Source organism: Girardinichthys multiradiatus, chromosome 12 (genome assembly GCF_021462225.1).
Source record: "Girardinichthys multiradiatus isolate DD_20200921_A chromosome 12, DD_fGirMul_XY1, whole genome shotgun sequence".
Lineage (NCBI taxonomy): Eukaryota > Metazoa > Chordata > Actinopteri > Cyprinodontiformes > Goodeidae > Girardinichthys > Girardinichthys multiradiatus.
This window is the reverse complement of record NC_061805.1, coordinates 22,324,280-22,338,709: the sequence shown is the minus strand read 5'-3', so window position 1 is coordinate 22,338,709 and position 14,430 is coordinate 22,324,280. Positions and strand designations below refer to the sequence as shown.

At 37.5% G+C, this 14,430-nt stretch overlaps 1 protein-coding gene across 3 annotated transcripts in view; it reads right to left on the bottom strand.

The window, feature by feature from the left end:
• Positions 1-1,385: 1,385 nt before the first annotated feature.
• The window catches only part of rasgrf2b (Ras protein-specific guanine nucleotide-releasing factor 2b), a 115,580-nt gene continuing 102,535 nt past the window's right edge, over positions 1,386-14,430 (bottom strand). For all 3 annotated transcript variants that reach the window (XM_047381156.1, XM_047381157.1, XM_047381158.1), the window contains 11 exons: positions 13,831-13,920; positions 11,864-11,970; positions 11,070-11,182; positions 10,895-10,955; positions 9,385-9,488; positions 8,696-8,780; positions 8,414-8,611; positions 8,008-8,087; positions 4,895-5,012; positions 4,736-4,804; positions 1,386-3,327 (listed from right to left, as the gene is read on the bottom strand). In XM_047381156.1, the coding sequence (XP_047237112.1) occupies positions 3,235-3,327; positions 4,736-4,804; positions 4,895-5,012; positions 8,008-8,087; positions 8,414-8,611; positions 8,696-8,780; positions 9,385-9,488; positions 10,895-10,955; positions 11,070-11,182; positions 11,864-11,970; positions 13,831-13,920 (1,118 nt within the window). In that variant the 3' untranslated portion in view covers positions 1,386-3,234. The remainder of the gene's footprint in view (positions 3,328-4,735; positions 4,805-4,894; positions 5,013-8,007; positions 8,088-8,413; positions 8,612-8,695; positions 8,781-9,384; positions 9,489-10,894; positions 10,956-11,069; positions 11,183-11,863; positions 11,971-13,830; positions 13,921-14,430) is intronic.

Genomic DNA, 14,430 nt, shown 5'->3' with positions numbered 1-14,430 from the left:
TTGAGGTAGGTGAATCTTCATCAATGCAGACAGAGCTTCTGCATAATAATGCTATTATGATGATCATTGCTTCAATACATGAGAACCACCTGAGTAAATTCTGTGATATAGGTAGCAAGTTGATCTGAGTTACAAGCTACAGTATCAGATGCATGGAAAGATGATGCCAGACTGTTATTTACTTAACAATGTGTATCTTAGTTCACCATTAAATCACAAGACAAACATATTGCAGTTAGCATTTTGAACTGAGCTTCACTGCACGCAATACTGAAAAGATTATACAAAAGCAAACTGGAACTCCTGACTTTATCACTTGTCAAAGTTTTTTTAAGGTTTTTCTTTTTCACTTTGTTCCCATCTGCCGTGTTGACTGTTCTTGATAATCCTGTCAGATGGATTTCTACAACACACATATATCTCAGTTACTGAAAGATTAAGGCAGTATCTGTTAAATATAAAGTCTTGCTTTGGGGAAACAATTCTGCTAAATATGTTCAGTTGAAATCAGTCAAGGGGGATCATTTAAAGAAATCATTGCCGTTTGCCATTTGTAGTTATTTCTTATATACCTCTGAGGAGTTTCCTCAGCTGTCAAGTCCTCTGGTTTTTTGTCATAGGATCTTATTGAGTCGCATTAAGTATGCAGAAGCTTAGTGGGAAGATGTGCATATAAGAGTTTTTATCACCTATTTTGGAAGCAATTATTTCACTTTTTAGGACACGAAATTTATTAAAAAAGAAAAATAGGCAGTAAAGTGTTGTAGTTAATTTGATGAGCCTAGCTGTGCTGGGGGTTGTAAGTTTACAAAAAACTCTAGTTTCCTTACACAGTCCATATTCAGTATTCATGTGATTCTGAATTTAGCAAAGGGTTAGCCATGAGTCTACATGGTGGGTTACCTCTGTCCTAGTCTACAAATGTACAACTTGCAAAAGGTCACCAAGGATAAGACTTCAAAACATTATTGTGGCAACAGGACATAGTTTGAGTTAGACACTACGGCTGACACATTAATTAATTCTAATGAATCCAGATTGCTTTCTAAACACTTGTAAGGATTATGATTATTGATTAATGAACATTTATCAAACATTATAATTAAAAAACATAATTCGGGAAAATAGTTTTCTCAACCAAAAATCATTGCTTACGAATAGAAATCAGAGATGTCCTCTGGTGTAAGCCTTATGTTGGAACATTCTTCTATATTAAGTTGAAAAGTATGCAAGAAATAATCTTTTGTATTCCTCCATATTATGTTGTGAACAATTTGACCCTTGGTGCCTAAAGTTAAGTGCAGTTTATGCTAAAAGAAGCTGTAGTGCTATTGTCTGAAAATCATACAAGCTGTAGTGCATTAAATTCAAAGAGAAAAAATGCATAAGGCATGTTGTATTTATTTTCTCTGCACCCACAAGTGAAAAATGTAAACAGATAAAGTAACACAAAACAAAACATAAATAATTACAACACAAACACAGCAATCTCATTTTCTAAACCTTTGTGTAAAACAGACATTCAGAGCTACGGACACATTTTTAAATGAGGAAAACTCCAACACATCACTGTGTAACAACAGGTTGGATTGTGACTGACAGTCCTAAGACTGGGCTTGACAAGAGACAAGCATGCCAGATTTAATTGGACAAAATATTGTTTTTTTTTTACTTTTTTTCAGCAGCTACACAGATCGCTTTCATACAGAGAAGCAGCGGATGAAGGTACAGGAGAATTTCAGTCAGACATGCACAACATGCAGCTGTTGTGTGCATGCAACAATATTTATCACATCATCAATATGAAAAACAAAGTCTGATCAATCAAATGCTACATTTTTTTTCAATCTACAAAATACACATTTTTAGTATGTTCATGAGATGCAATATATATACCTAAACTAACTTCTTTATCAGTTGTACATCGGGGGAGTCACTATAGGCAAAAAAATATAGTCTAATGTACTAAATTAACTAAACTGTAAACAATGATCCTATCGTCACTCAAGCAAAGCTACATCTCAGAGAGAGCTGCCTCTGCCTAACATGCGCTCAGCCAGAAAACACACATTCACACGGCTGACAGTTTACAAAAGCCAAAACATTACAACTGCACACAGATGCTGCAAATGCTTCAGGTTTGAAGGGCTCGTTACCACATTTAAACAGCAGAGGGCGATGTTTGCTTATGTTTTTGATGTTGCATTGCCTACTTTTACACCAACATGCTACAATACCATTCAGCATACATGACCCTTTTCTGACAAATATAGTTTTTTTTTTATTAAATTAAAATGCATTTTAGATCATTTTTAGAATACATTGAAGGATTATGTAAAGCTCTGATAGGATAAATTGTCAAGTATGTAGAAATTGACCTACATCAAGTGGAAGGCACTGGGAAATATCTTAATTTTGTATCATTCATCTGGGCAAGAAGTAAAAAAATAGCTTTTCTTTTGATACGGAAGTCTGAAGCTAAATACAGATAAAATATAATTATAAACGTAATTGTTTTGTTGGGGATATGTGAAAATCTTCAGCAAGAAATATGAAATTTAATCTCAATGGGTTTATTAACAATAAATTTGAAAAGAGCAGTCGTTTTTATTCTACTCATCTCACTGAGGAATCGTAGCACCAAACAGAATCCTTCTGGTTGGAGTGTGGCATGCTGAGTTTATAGCTCAGGTTTAAGACCATTCAAACAGATACATCCTAAGATGAGATCATGCAAGTTTAATGTGGTGACGGCCATTAAAAAAGCATGTTTTTAAGGGGGATCTTTGTTCAGGACATGGCATGGAAAAGCATAAGCAACTGAACACAGACATGGCACAGAGACACAAGCTCAGACCTCTTTCTGCATCTCCACCCGTTTATGCTACATCTCTGTTATGTTCGTCCACTCTGTTCTCAGCACTCTCAGCCTCTCTGAAGAGTGATGTAATGTGCACCATCCTCTGTACTGAAGAAACCTTCATGCTGTGCATCCAACACATATTCACCTTGGTCCAGTTGAACGCAATCACTCAGACACTTTACCGATATCTGTCCTTTCCTCATGCTACCTCAGTGTTCTGCAAAATAACTCAATTTCCACAAGCCCTATCCCGTTCCATTTCCTCATTGCTCCAAAGACATTCTCCAGTTCTCTCTTGATGAATTAGGATCAGATGGGTGTTTCACCCTTGGAGGTTAGGTAGGTTCTCAAAAGCTTCAAACAGAGATGATTCAGGCAGGCAGTCTGGGCTCAATCTTCAGAGAGAGATCATAGAGCATGTCCTCGTCCATGGTTAGAGTCTTATCCATAAGGTATTGAGTCACCTAAGCCGAAAAGACAAATAAGAGAAGTGTTGTTTGCTTTTTTTCTTTTTTGGATTGTTGTCGTGCATAGCTGAGAGGATTAAATGTTTGAAAGATTTTACAAAACAAAAATTACACCAGTGCTTTGAATGGATTTCTACAGGGCCATGTATTTCTTCAAGAACCTATAGCCAATACAGATGGTGATGATCTATCCCCAGATTCTCTATATGTTGCTTTTAAGACACCAGACATGGGGTGGATGCCTTTTCAAACATTTAATGTCCGACCCTTGTACCTGACATTGATTATATGTTGTGCATTTTGTGCCTCAAAAATAAAAATGTGAGCAGGTGGATACCAAATAAAAAAGAAATGTGAGTTCTAAAGAAAAAACCCACAGCACATTAAGAGTATCTGAAAGCCAATTCTTTAAGAAAAAAAGAGGAATCTAGCAAATACCTGGACACAGATAGGGCAGGTAATAGCTCTTTGAGAACTTAGAACTAACATTTACTGGTCAAAACGTGTTAGTTTTTTTTTTTTTAAGTAAACTAAAGACACTGTTAAAATAAGTGACAAGATTGCAAGTAACACAATAGCAAGAGTTTCAAATGAAAACTGGTTCTTTGCCTAGTGCAAGCAGTACTGCAAAGCAGCCAAAGTATATGATGATTTCTTAGAAATGCAATAGAAAATGACTGGTGACCGGATTCATCCCATTTCAGCAGTGACAGGCCCTGATTGGTCATCAACTGATCAGAAACCTAAAACCATGAGTTCTTACCATTAGCGAATACACCATAAGCACTATGTAGAGTGTGACAGTTATTTCTAAATGGTGCATCTTGGCTTCGTGAACACAAAATATAAAGACACAAGGGATGACTCATTGTAATTTTCAAATTCAATCTGAATAAACACACCTCCTAAAGGTGGTAGCTAAGACCAGCTACTAGCGACTAAAGAAATCCCACAAATAAATTATAGTCCCAGCTGCTTACAGAGCATATGCAAGGTCTACAGCATGTATCTTAACTCTGCCAAACAGGCTTATGCTCCTTTTTGAACTGCTGCTTTGCTCTCAGGAACATTGTCTGCTCCTGCCATGTATGTATACTATGATGTAGTTGCATGAGAGTCAAAGGAGGCACTACAATGCTATGAGACCACAAGTGTCCCTCACTTCTGAGAATACTGCCTGTCCTAGCATTCAAATATGCACAAGATGTTTTTTCACTTTACAAATACCTAACAGTGTTTTCTCTAATGAGAAGTGATTGGCTGTAAAGTTTTTGTTGCTCTATCTCTGAACAGTAACAACATTCCTTTTCCTCTAAGAAAAATAGCATTTAGATTATTTTTGTAAATATACTTCAAATCTGCAACAACTTCCATCCGAAATTAAGATACTGCAGCAGAAAAGTACCTTAGGTTGATGCTCTATTCTGTAAGGCGTCTGCTGGAACTGTCGGATCTCCCTGATGATGTGCGATATCTAATGGAAATGTAAACAAAACATGATGAATAAAAAGCAGTCCTGATGTATTTCTCCTTTGGTGCAGATTTGAGGATCTTTCGCTCCTACCATTCTCATTTTGGAGAAATTAACAAGACCCTCCTCGGTAAAATTTGGAGTTCCTTCCTCAATAAAGGCCAAGTCTGTCAGATACATTCCCAGGTATGGCACACATGGAGGGTTGCAGCTGGAGCGTTTGAAAGAGATACAATTCCGGTCAGAAGTTTACATACACGTATCATCAGCATGAATGTCATAAAAATTTTGGACCTTTACTGATGCATTTGAACTACTTTTTTTACACAACGTACAATTTCAATAATTACAGGTCCTTCTCAAAATATTAGCATATTGTGATAAAGTTCTTTATTTTCCATAATGTCATGATGAAAATTTAACATTCATATATTTTAGATTCATTGCACACTAACTGAAATATTTCAGGTCTTTTATTGTCTTAATACAGATGATTTTGGCATACAGCTCATGAAAACCCAAAATTCCTATCTCACAAAATTAGCATATCATTAAAAGGGCCTCTAAACAAGCTATGAACCTAATCATCTGAATCAACGAGTTAACTCTAAACACCTGCAAAAGATTCCTGAGGCCTTTAAAACTCCCAGCCTGGTTCATCACTCAAAACCCCAATCATGGGTAAGACTGCCGACCTGACTGCTGTCCAGAAGGCCACTATTGACACCCTCAAGCAAGAGGGTAAGACACAGAAAGACATTTCTGAACAAATAGGCTGTTCCCAGAGTGCTGTATCAAGGCACCTCAGTGGGAAGTCTGCGGGAAGGAAAAAGTGTGGCAGAAAACGCTGCACAACGAGAAGAGGTGACCGGACCCTGAGGAAGATTGTGGAGAAGGGCCGATTCCAGACCTTGGGGGACCTGCGGAAGCAGTGGACTGAGTCTGGAGTAGAAACATCCAGAGCCACCGTGCACAGGCGTGTGCAGGAAATGGGCTACAGGTGCCGCATTCCCCAGGTCAAGCCACTTTTGAACCAGAAACAGCGGCAGAAGCGCCTGACCTGGGCTACAGAGAAGCAGCACTGGACTGTTGCTCAGTGACCCAAAGTACTTTTTTCGGATGAAAGTAAATTCTGCATGTCATTCGGAAATCAAGGTGCCAGAGTCTGGAGGAAGACTGGGGAGAAGGAAATGCCAAAATGCCAGAAGTCCAGTGTCAAGTACCCACAGTCAGTGATGGTCTGGGGTGCCGTGTCAGCTGCTGGTGTTGGTCCACTGTGTTTTATCAAGGGCAGGGTCAATGCAGCTAACTATCAGGAGATTTTGGAGCACTTCATGCTTCCATCTGCTGAAAAGCTTTATGGAGATGAAGATTTCATTTTTCAGCACCACCTGGCACCTGCTCACAGTGCCAAAACCACTGGTAAATGGTTTACTGACCATGGTATCACTGTGCTCAATTGGCCTGCCAACTCTCCTGACCTGAACCCCATAGAGAATCTGTGGGATATTGTGAAGAGAACGTTGAGAGACTCAAGACCCAACACTCTGGATGAGCTAAAGGCCGCTATCGAAGCATCCTGGGCCTCCATAAGACCTCGCAGTGCCACAGGCTGATTGCCTCCATGCCACGCCACATTGAAGCAGTCATTTCTGCAAAAGGATTCCCGACCAAGTATTGAGTGCATAACTGTACATGATTATTTGAAGGTTGACGTTTTTTGTATTAAAACACTTTTCTTTTGTTGGTCAGATGAAATATGCTAATTTTGTGAGATAGGAATTTTGGGTTTTCATGAGCTGTATGCCAAAATCATCTGTATTAAGACAATAAAAGACCTGAAATATTTCAGTCAGTGTGCAATGAATCTAAAATATATGAATGTTAAATTTTCATCATGACATTATGGAAAATAATGAACTTTATCACAATATGCTAATATTTTGAGAAGGACCTGTATATAAAACAAGAATCAGCTGCACAAGTTTGAATTTATAAGATTTCTATAAGGTCAGACTTATACAGAGAGACTATATGCATACAGCTCCAATAATCTTTTTCAACTCTCCAGTTGAGAGTTTCATGTACATTAAATATCGTACATACATTTTCAAGGTTAACATTTTGGGAAGGCTATTCCAGAAGTTTGATGCTGGTCTGCTTTATCCATTTCAGAACCAGTTGTGTCCAGGTTTTAACCATTTAGCTGCTGATTTGAGGTGAAGTTGAAGACCTAAGAAGAAGTCCTACTCCTTATTCATCTTTATTCCACTGACTTTGTAAGATGCAGCACTGACAGCAAAACAGCTTTACAACATAATGCTAGTTCTTAGGTGTAAAACCTTACATCAATCTTTGCAAATCTTGCAAACTGGCCAAACAGTTAAATGTTTGTCTCATCCAACCATAAAACTTGTCCGGAAAGCATTTGGCTTGTTCTTGGAGGCAGTTGCAAATTGAGGTTAGATGTATTCATTTTAAAGTTTCTTTCTAGCTTGGCTCCATCTCAGTTGATGGCAAGTTAAAACTTATATGACTGTAGACAGTAACACTGGTGTTCCATCATTTTTAGAGTTTACGGTCAGATTAAGCCTTGGTAGTTCGTAGCTTGTTGTTGAACACTGTAACCAATTTCCGTTAACTTAGGGTAATGGTTTCGGTCAGATGGTTGAAATTTGGACACAGTTGGGTGTTTAGATAGGACAAAGATTTAAAAACCTAACATCAAAACTGGCTTTGGAATGAACAAAGCAAGCTAAACTTTAGGAAGGGCTATCCCAAAATACTGACCTCAACCTTGTTTAAAAGCTAGGTCTGTGGCAGGAGGCCAACCAGTTTACAGTCATATTTAATACAATATAATATTATTGTAAAGTTTAGATATTTCAGTAACTCAGGTTACTTAGTAAAACACGTTACATAGATTAATTAAACATTGGTGATGTTTTCAAGCATTTACTTCTGTTAATTATGATGATTTATGGATTCGAGAAAATTTAAACCCAATTTTCTTTTCAAAAATGACTAAATGTGATTGTTGTGTTATCAATAAACCTTATGTAAACTGTGTTCAAATAAATAAAATAAAGTTAATATACCATTCATGTAAATCTCTGACCAGAACTCTCTGGACGACAAACTGTTTCAGGACTGGTTAAAATGATCTTTTGTTTTTTTTATATCTTATAGTAACTACCATGTCTTACTTTTTCAGCGTCTCCCTCAGGTTTTTAAATCTTCCCTCAGAGGACACGGTCTTCTGCAGTTTGTCCATTAGAGCTTTAGTCTGGACGACACCACAAACACACGTTAACATTTATTTTAAAAGGATTACTGCAAACAACACAGAACAAATATGGACCCTACATTAACTGCTGACCCACTTATTTTTATTGCGTTGGCCATAATAAAATTAAAAAGTGAAATTTGATCTCCTTAGTAAATGAGCGGCCATCTGAGGATTAGATTATTATAAATATAAAATTGCATTTTTGTCATTTCTAGGTTTTACATTTAGGCACACATTAGAAGTAAAATCATTAGGATACTTTGTACTGTGTGGGACTGAAAATATATTGGCAGTTAAAAATGCTTTGTACATGTTGTTTCTACCTGTTTGCTGACTTTAGCCCAAGTCTTCTTCAGACGGTAGATGGCGCTGCGATTGAGCGCAGACGTGATCTCCAGAACTCCGTTGTAGTTGTTGAGACAGCGACAGATGTCCGCCACAGCAACCCACTTCTCAATGGAGCTGGCTCTCGAACCAACATCAGTGTGGCTCATAATCTGGGATGCCACCAGATTACTCATCTGGAAGGGAAATTTTGGAGATTTTCAAAGAGATAGTGGGCACTAAAGATAAATAAGATACATTTGCAGTTAGACAAGAGTTACATCATTAAAGTGTTGACTTGTTTTCATGATGTAGGGAGTCCTTTCAGTCTTATCGATCTTCATCCAGCCCTGGCCCAGGAACTCTCTGACAGAGGGAAGACACATACAAAGTCTGTCAAAACTCAGATCAAGTTTTTAATGTATAGCATTGGGATTCCTGTCTGTTCTGGGGGTTTTGCAGATGTTTTCCTCTGGGGTCTGTCTCCTATTTTTTCATGTACAGTGGAATGTTAAACCACATAACTTTGACATATGAACCCTAATATAGGAATGGAAATGCTTCAACACTCAAGGGATAAACTCATATTTTTTTCTACTTATAACAGACGGCTTGGTGAAAAATAAATGAAAAAAAAAAATTATGATCTTTTTGCACTTTATCTGATGTAGACAGTTTTTCTTTCACCTCGACACTTTTTTCATCCTCCAGCTGACCACTCAGTTTCTAAGTGCAGACTACAAGGCATGGAAAGCAAAGAAGTGAAAAAAAGCAGCCAAAGTCCAAAGATAAACCTTGAAAGACTTGAAAGAGCATGAATAAAAGTTAATTTTCTGTCTTAAAAAATACAAAAGAGTTTGATAATCTTAATGTTGTCAATCATGTTTTTTCAGGGTTTTCTCAGTGGCTATCTAATTTTTGTTTGCATTATACTGACAACAGAGTTAAAGAGTGTTATGAAAGGACTGACTCATAGGGAATGCTCCTGAATACGATGTGATCCAGCAGAGTGATCTGCTCAGCCAGCTCCATCGCTGAGAGAGACTCGAAACACTCAGCCTTTGGACAGTCCGCCTTAAAACACACATGAAGAACAGACTCATAAACAAGCATCAATAACAAGATATAAATGTCTAATAGAGGGAGCAGCTGTGATGGATATAACTAATGACAGCTAAGTGTCAGGAGAGGGTGTCCTTACCCCTTCTGCCCGGAGGACAGGACAATGAGGACTGACCAAGACTAGACGGTTGTCAGACGTTACAGTGGTGTGAATTTGTGTTAAGCCACCCTGAGTCTATACTTTATACAAACCATCTTTTATGGCAATTAAATGTCTCTACAAGCTTTTCACATCTAAAGACTAAATCTTTTGCTGGTTATTCTATTCAAATTAGCTCAAGGTCAGTCAGATTTTGTGGAGACTGTTTGTAAACATAAATTTTCACAACTTGCCACTGATTCTCAATTAGATTTTGGTCTTGACTTTGACTGAGCCGCAACCTTGAACAGTTTTCTTTCAGGATTGCTCTATATTTACTTCCATTCACCATCCCATGACCTCTGACCAGCTTCTATGCCCTGCTAAAGAAAATAATCCCCACAGCATGATGCTGACATCACCATGTTTCACTGTGGTGAAGGTGTGTTCAGGGTGATGTGCCTCCTACTTGGCATGTGGCAAACTTTAAATGGGACTTCTTATGGCTTTCTTTCAACAACAGCATTTTTCAAGCTGCTCTTCCATAAGGGTGAGATTAGTTTAGTCCACAACTAATAGTCATCTTATCAACAGATTTCCCCACCTGAGCTGTAGATATCTCAGGTGAGAAGGTAGTCTAACCTTCCTTTAAACTTTGTCACAACTTTATCTCTGACCTGTCTGCTGTGTTCCTTGGTCTTTATGATCCTGTTTGTTTACTGTTCTCTCAAAAATACCTCCAAGGCCTTCACAGAACAGCTGTATTTACACTGAGATAAAATTACACACAGGTGGACTCGAATAATTAATTAGAACGTTTCAGAAAGCAAAGCGTTGGAGTGGATTTTATTTTAGGGTATAGTGAGCTGATTACAAATGCATGTCAAACTTTTCAGAAGTTTGAAAAAAGTTCTGAAAAAACATGCTTGTTCATGAAATTCCAATCAAATACATACAATTTTGTGGTTTTTCTTTGACAAATCGTGAAATATTTGAAGTATGAAGTATATAAACACTTTTGCAGTGGAAACTTGTGGTATACAATTGTTTTTAATTTATTTGATACAGTATTTGGAAGCATTATTAATAATATATATGGAAAGTGTCACGAAGCCATAAATAAAAATTAAATGGCACATCATTAAGTTAGACTGCAGTTTATGAGGACGGATTTTGGAAGAAGAGTTGATAAATTCTCAGTATGCCTACAATTATTGCAAGGTACAGATAAAATGGTAAAAATTATTTATTTTTTCATAAAAGGCCCTAGTTAACTCACCATCTGTAAAATGTCCTCTATCCTCAACTGGACATCCTCCAGCTCATCTTGAGAAAGGGCACTGGGAGAAAAACAAAAACAAACAGAACAAAAAAAAGATGTTTATCAAAATGGATTTTGTTTGATAAAATGTGTTTTTTTATGCACTTGCTGCTGCTTTGTGTTTGTCTCGTACCTTAATATGTTGGCAGTAGCTTTTCTCTCCTGAGGCAGGAGGTCAGGATCTCTCAGCACTTCCTCCAAGAGATAAATCACTGACATTTTCAGCTCCCCATTCATCTCAAAGTCCTAAGCACAAAGACAAACAGACACCTAGGCTGAGCATCCTCATAATCAAAACATCTAAATAAAATTACTGTAGCTTTTCCACTTTGCCCACAGAGTAGTTTCCCAGGATGAGCAGTTACAGATGTAAGAGCATTTCCAACCATCCCAAATTCTCATTCCTAACAGTCTTTACACCTTCTTCTCCTGCATATTCCCATTTACCTCCCACCTCAGCTCTTGCTCAAATGTCAGTTTTAACAAGCTCTTCTTGTTCTTTAGCCACTAAAAGATAAATGAATATGAGTGTATGTGTGTTTCTAGGCTCGCCTGTGTGTTAATAAGCTGACTAAAGCGGTGCTGTCATTGCAGTATTTTGCATTATTGAAGAAACATACAGAAAAACCGATCAATGCAGTTCGCCTGGAACGACCTCTGTGCACAGTCAGGCAATTACCTTCATGTTAAATTCATTAAACAACGGCCGTTTAGCAGAGGAGTTGGTCGGCAGAGCGGGCTGTCCAGCTTAAACAAAAACAATATTCTGTGTGTGTCTGTGTGCAAGTGAGCTGTTTACATTTTTTCAGCTGAGAGCAGTGGAGCAGCAAAAGAACCCATCAGTCACCTGCTTTAATTAGACCACATAAATACATTAACACCAGCAGGAACAGTCAGACCTGCACACAGCAGTGGGTGGAAGCAAACCTGTGAGTGTTTGGAGACCCAGTGACGCAGCACATTGAGGACTCTGTTGGTTGCAGCTCTGCGGATGATGAACTCTTTATCACAGGTCCTCTCAGAGTTAGTAAACACTGTGAGGGAGAGTGAATACAAACAAAAAAAGTTCTCATATATAAGGGTTTCATATCAGCAGTATTTTAACAGATTAGTCATCTAACTGAGGTGCAAATCATCCACAGATCTTAATGTTTTGACTGGCTTAGGCTAATAGAGCCCTAAGTGAAGTGAATAGCTGTTCTGTGATCGGAGAAACACAAAAATACTGAGTAATTGTTTTAGAAAATACAGCTGCTGACTTGTCTTGGTTAACGATAGCTATCTGTAGAAGTAGCCACACAAAGGTGCTTTGGTGCAGATGGCAATGAGTAACTTCTCAGACCAATGATGTTGATTTATAGTGTTTATTTTATGTCAGAGTAAATCCAACAACAGAGCTTCCACATTATTAAACGGGTGGAATCTTATATCAGTCTAGATTTCCTGTCTCCCTGGGGTATGAAAACGGTTCAACCAAGAGGGTCATTTCTTAGCCACTCTTCAAAATGGGAAACACAAGAGAACTTGCTATTCAAGAAAGGTAGATGTGTGTTAATTTAAGTCAAGAAAATCGCTACAAGAAATTAGCTACTCGCTTTACCTTTCCCCTATCCCTTGTCAGAGCAATAACTTAAAAGAAATTGCCCCCACACACAGAGAGAAGAATGCTAAGAGAAGTAAAAAAAAAAAAAAAAAATCAGCTAAACTCACCAATAAAGTAAGATTGATGCCAGGAACAAATATTTTTTATATTCTATTTTTACCATCAGAAACATAAACATTAAGAGTTTGCTAAACTCTGAAACAGACTTAAAATTGAATTCTGTGCTTAGGTCAGATGATACTAAGATTACGTTCTCCAGCCAAAAACACCATCAAACTGGGTTTGGCAATAAACAAAGGATGAATATGTGTAATAGCCTTTCATGCTCACTACAGTATAGTGAGTATAGTGCAGGTTTTTGGCATGCTTTGAGACTGTTTCTCTTCTGAAGCACCTCCAAAACTTACTAGAGATCATGGCTTTATGGACTCTTTGAAACACCAGGAGATGTTTAATATTAGTTAATAATGTTATTTTTTTTTCTCGACTGAATAAAGTAACTCAATAAAAGATTACACTATCAAAGATTTTTAGTTAGAGAATATGCTAGTGCACTACATTTATTTTAAAGGTTTTTACATACATATGCAAGGCATGCCAATAACTGTGGAGATCACTGTAGGTTTTTCATAAACAATAACAGTTTTCACATGTAATATCTAACAGAGTTCCTTTATAATTTTATAAATAAGCATAAGTAAGCAGTTTAAATATCTATACAAAATTTATTTTTCTGTTTTCCTCCAAAAGCTCTTTAAAACCTTTTCGTAGACAGTGTTTTGAATGGTTTAGCAACAAATTTTAAGAATTTCACATATTTTTCCATAATATATTGTACTTTTGCCCTATGATGGATTGGCGACCTGTCCAGGATGTACCCTGCCTCTCGCCCATAGATTGCTGGAAATAGGCACCAGCTCCCCCGTGACCCACTATGGAATAAGCGGTAGAGAAGATGAATGAATGAATGAATGAATGAATGAATATTGTATTTTTTCCACAATATATTGTACTTAGAACCATAAAACTAGTACTAATGGATACAGTATAAAAACAAAAGTAACGCTGTTCATTTATTTTGAGCATTTTGAATAAATATTAATGTTAAATGAAATTTGTTTATTAAAACACGAATTACCTTTTTTATCCTGACACAAGAAACAAATAAAAACTTGTATGAGACAGAAGTCTTTCTTTAGTTTTCTCATTTTATTAATGGTTATGAAATAAATCATTTAGTTCAAAGCTCCAAAGTAGGTTTCTGTACTCTGTGTGCATTTGGTGTGTTTACCTGGTGGGGTACCATGTCCAGCTGCTGCAGTTGCAATAGCAAAAGCTGAGGCAGGAGAGACTGAGCAGCGTGAATTCTCCCCAGACTGAACTGTAGACACAGACACATAATTATCATCAGCCGCAACAATGCTGTTGCTTTTTTCTGCTGTTGCAATCCAATAGAAAGAGGCGCATTAAATGGTCTCTTATCACAGCACATCAGCATTACCAATCCCTCCAAATGAATCACTTGACATTATGAGGCATAACTTTACTTACAGTGCCTTGCGAAAGTATTCGGCCCCCTTGAACTTTTCAACCTCTTGCCACATTTCAGGCTTCAAACATAAAGATATAAAATTCTAATTTTTTGTGAAGAATCAACAACAAGTGGGACACAATCGTAAAGTGGAATGACATTTATTGGATGTGTCAAACGTTTTTAACAAATAAAAAACTGAAAAGTGAGGCGTGCAATATTATTTGGCCCCCTTGTGTTAATACTTTGTAGCGCCACCCATGGCTGCAATTACAGCTGCAAGTCGCTTGGGGTTTGTCTCTATCAGTTTTGCACATCGAGAGACTGAAATTCTTGCCCATTCTTCCTTGCAAAACAGCT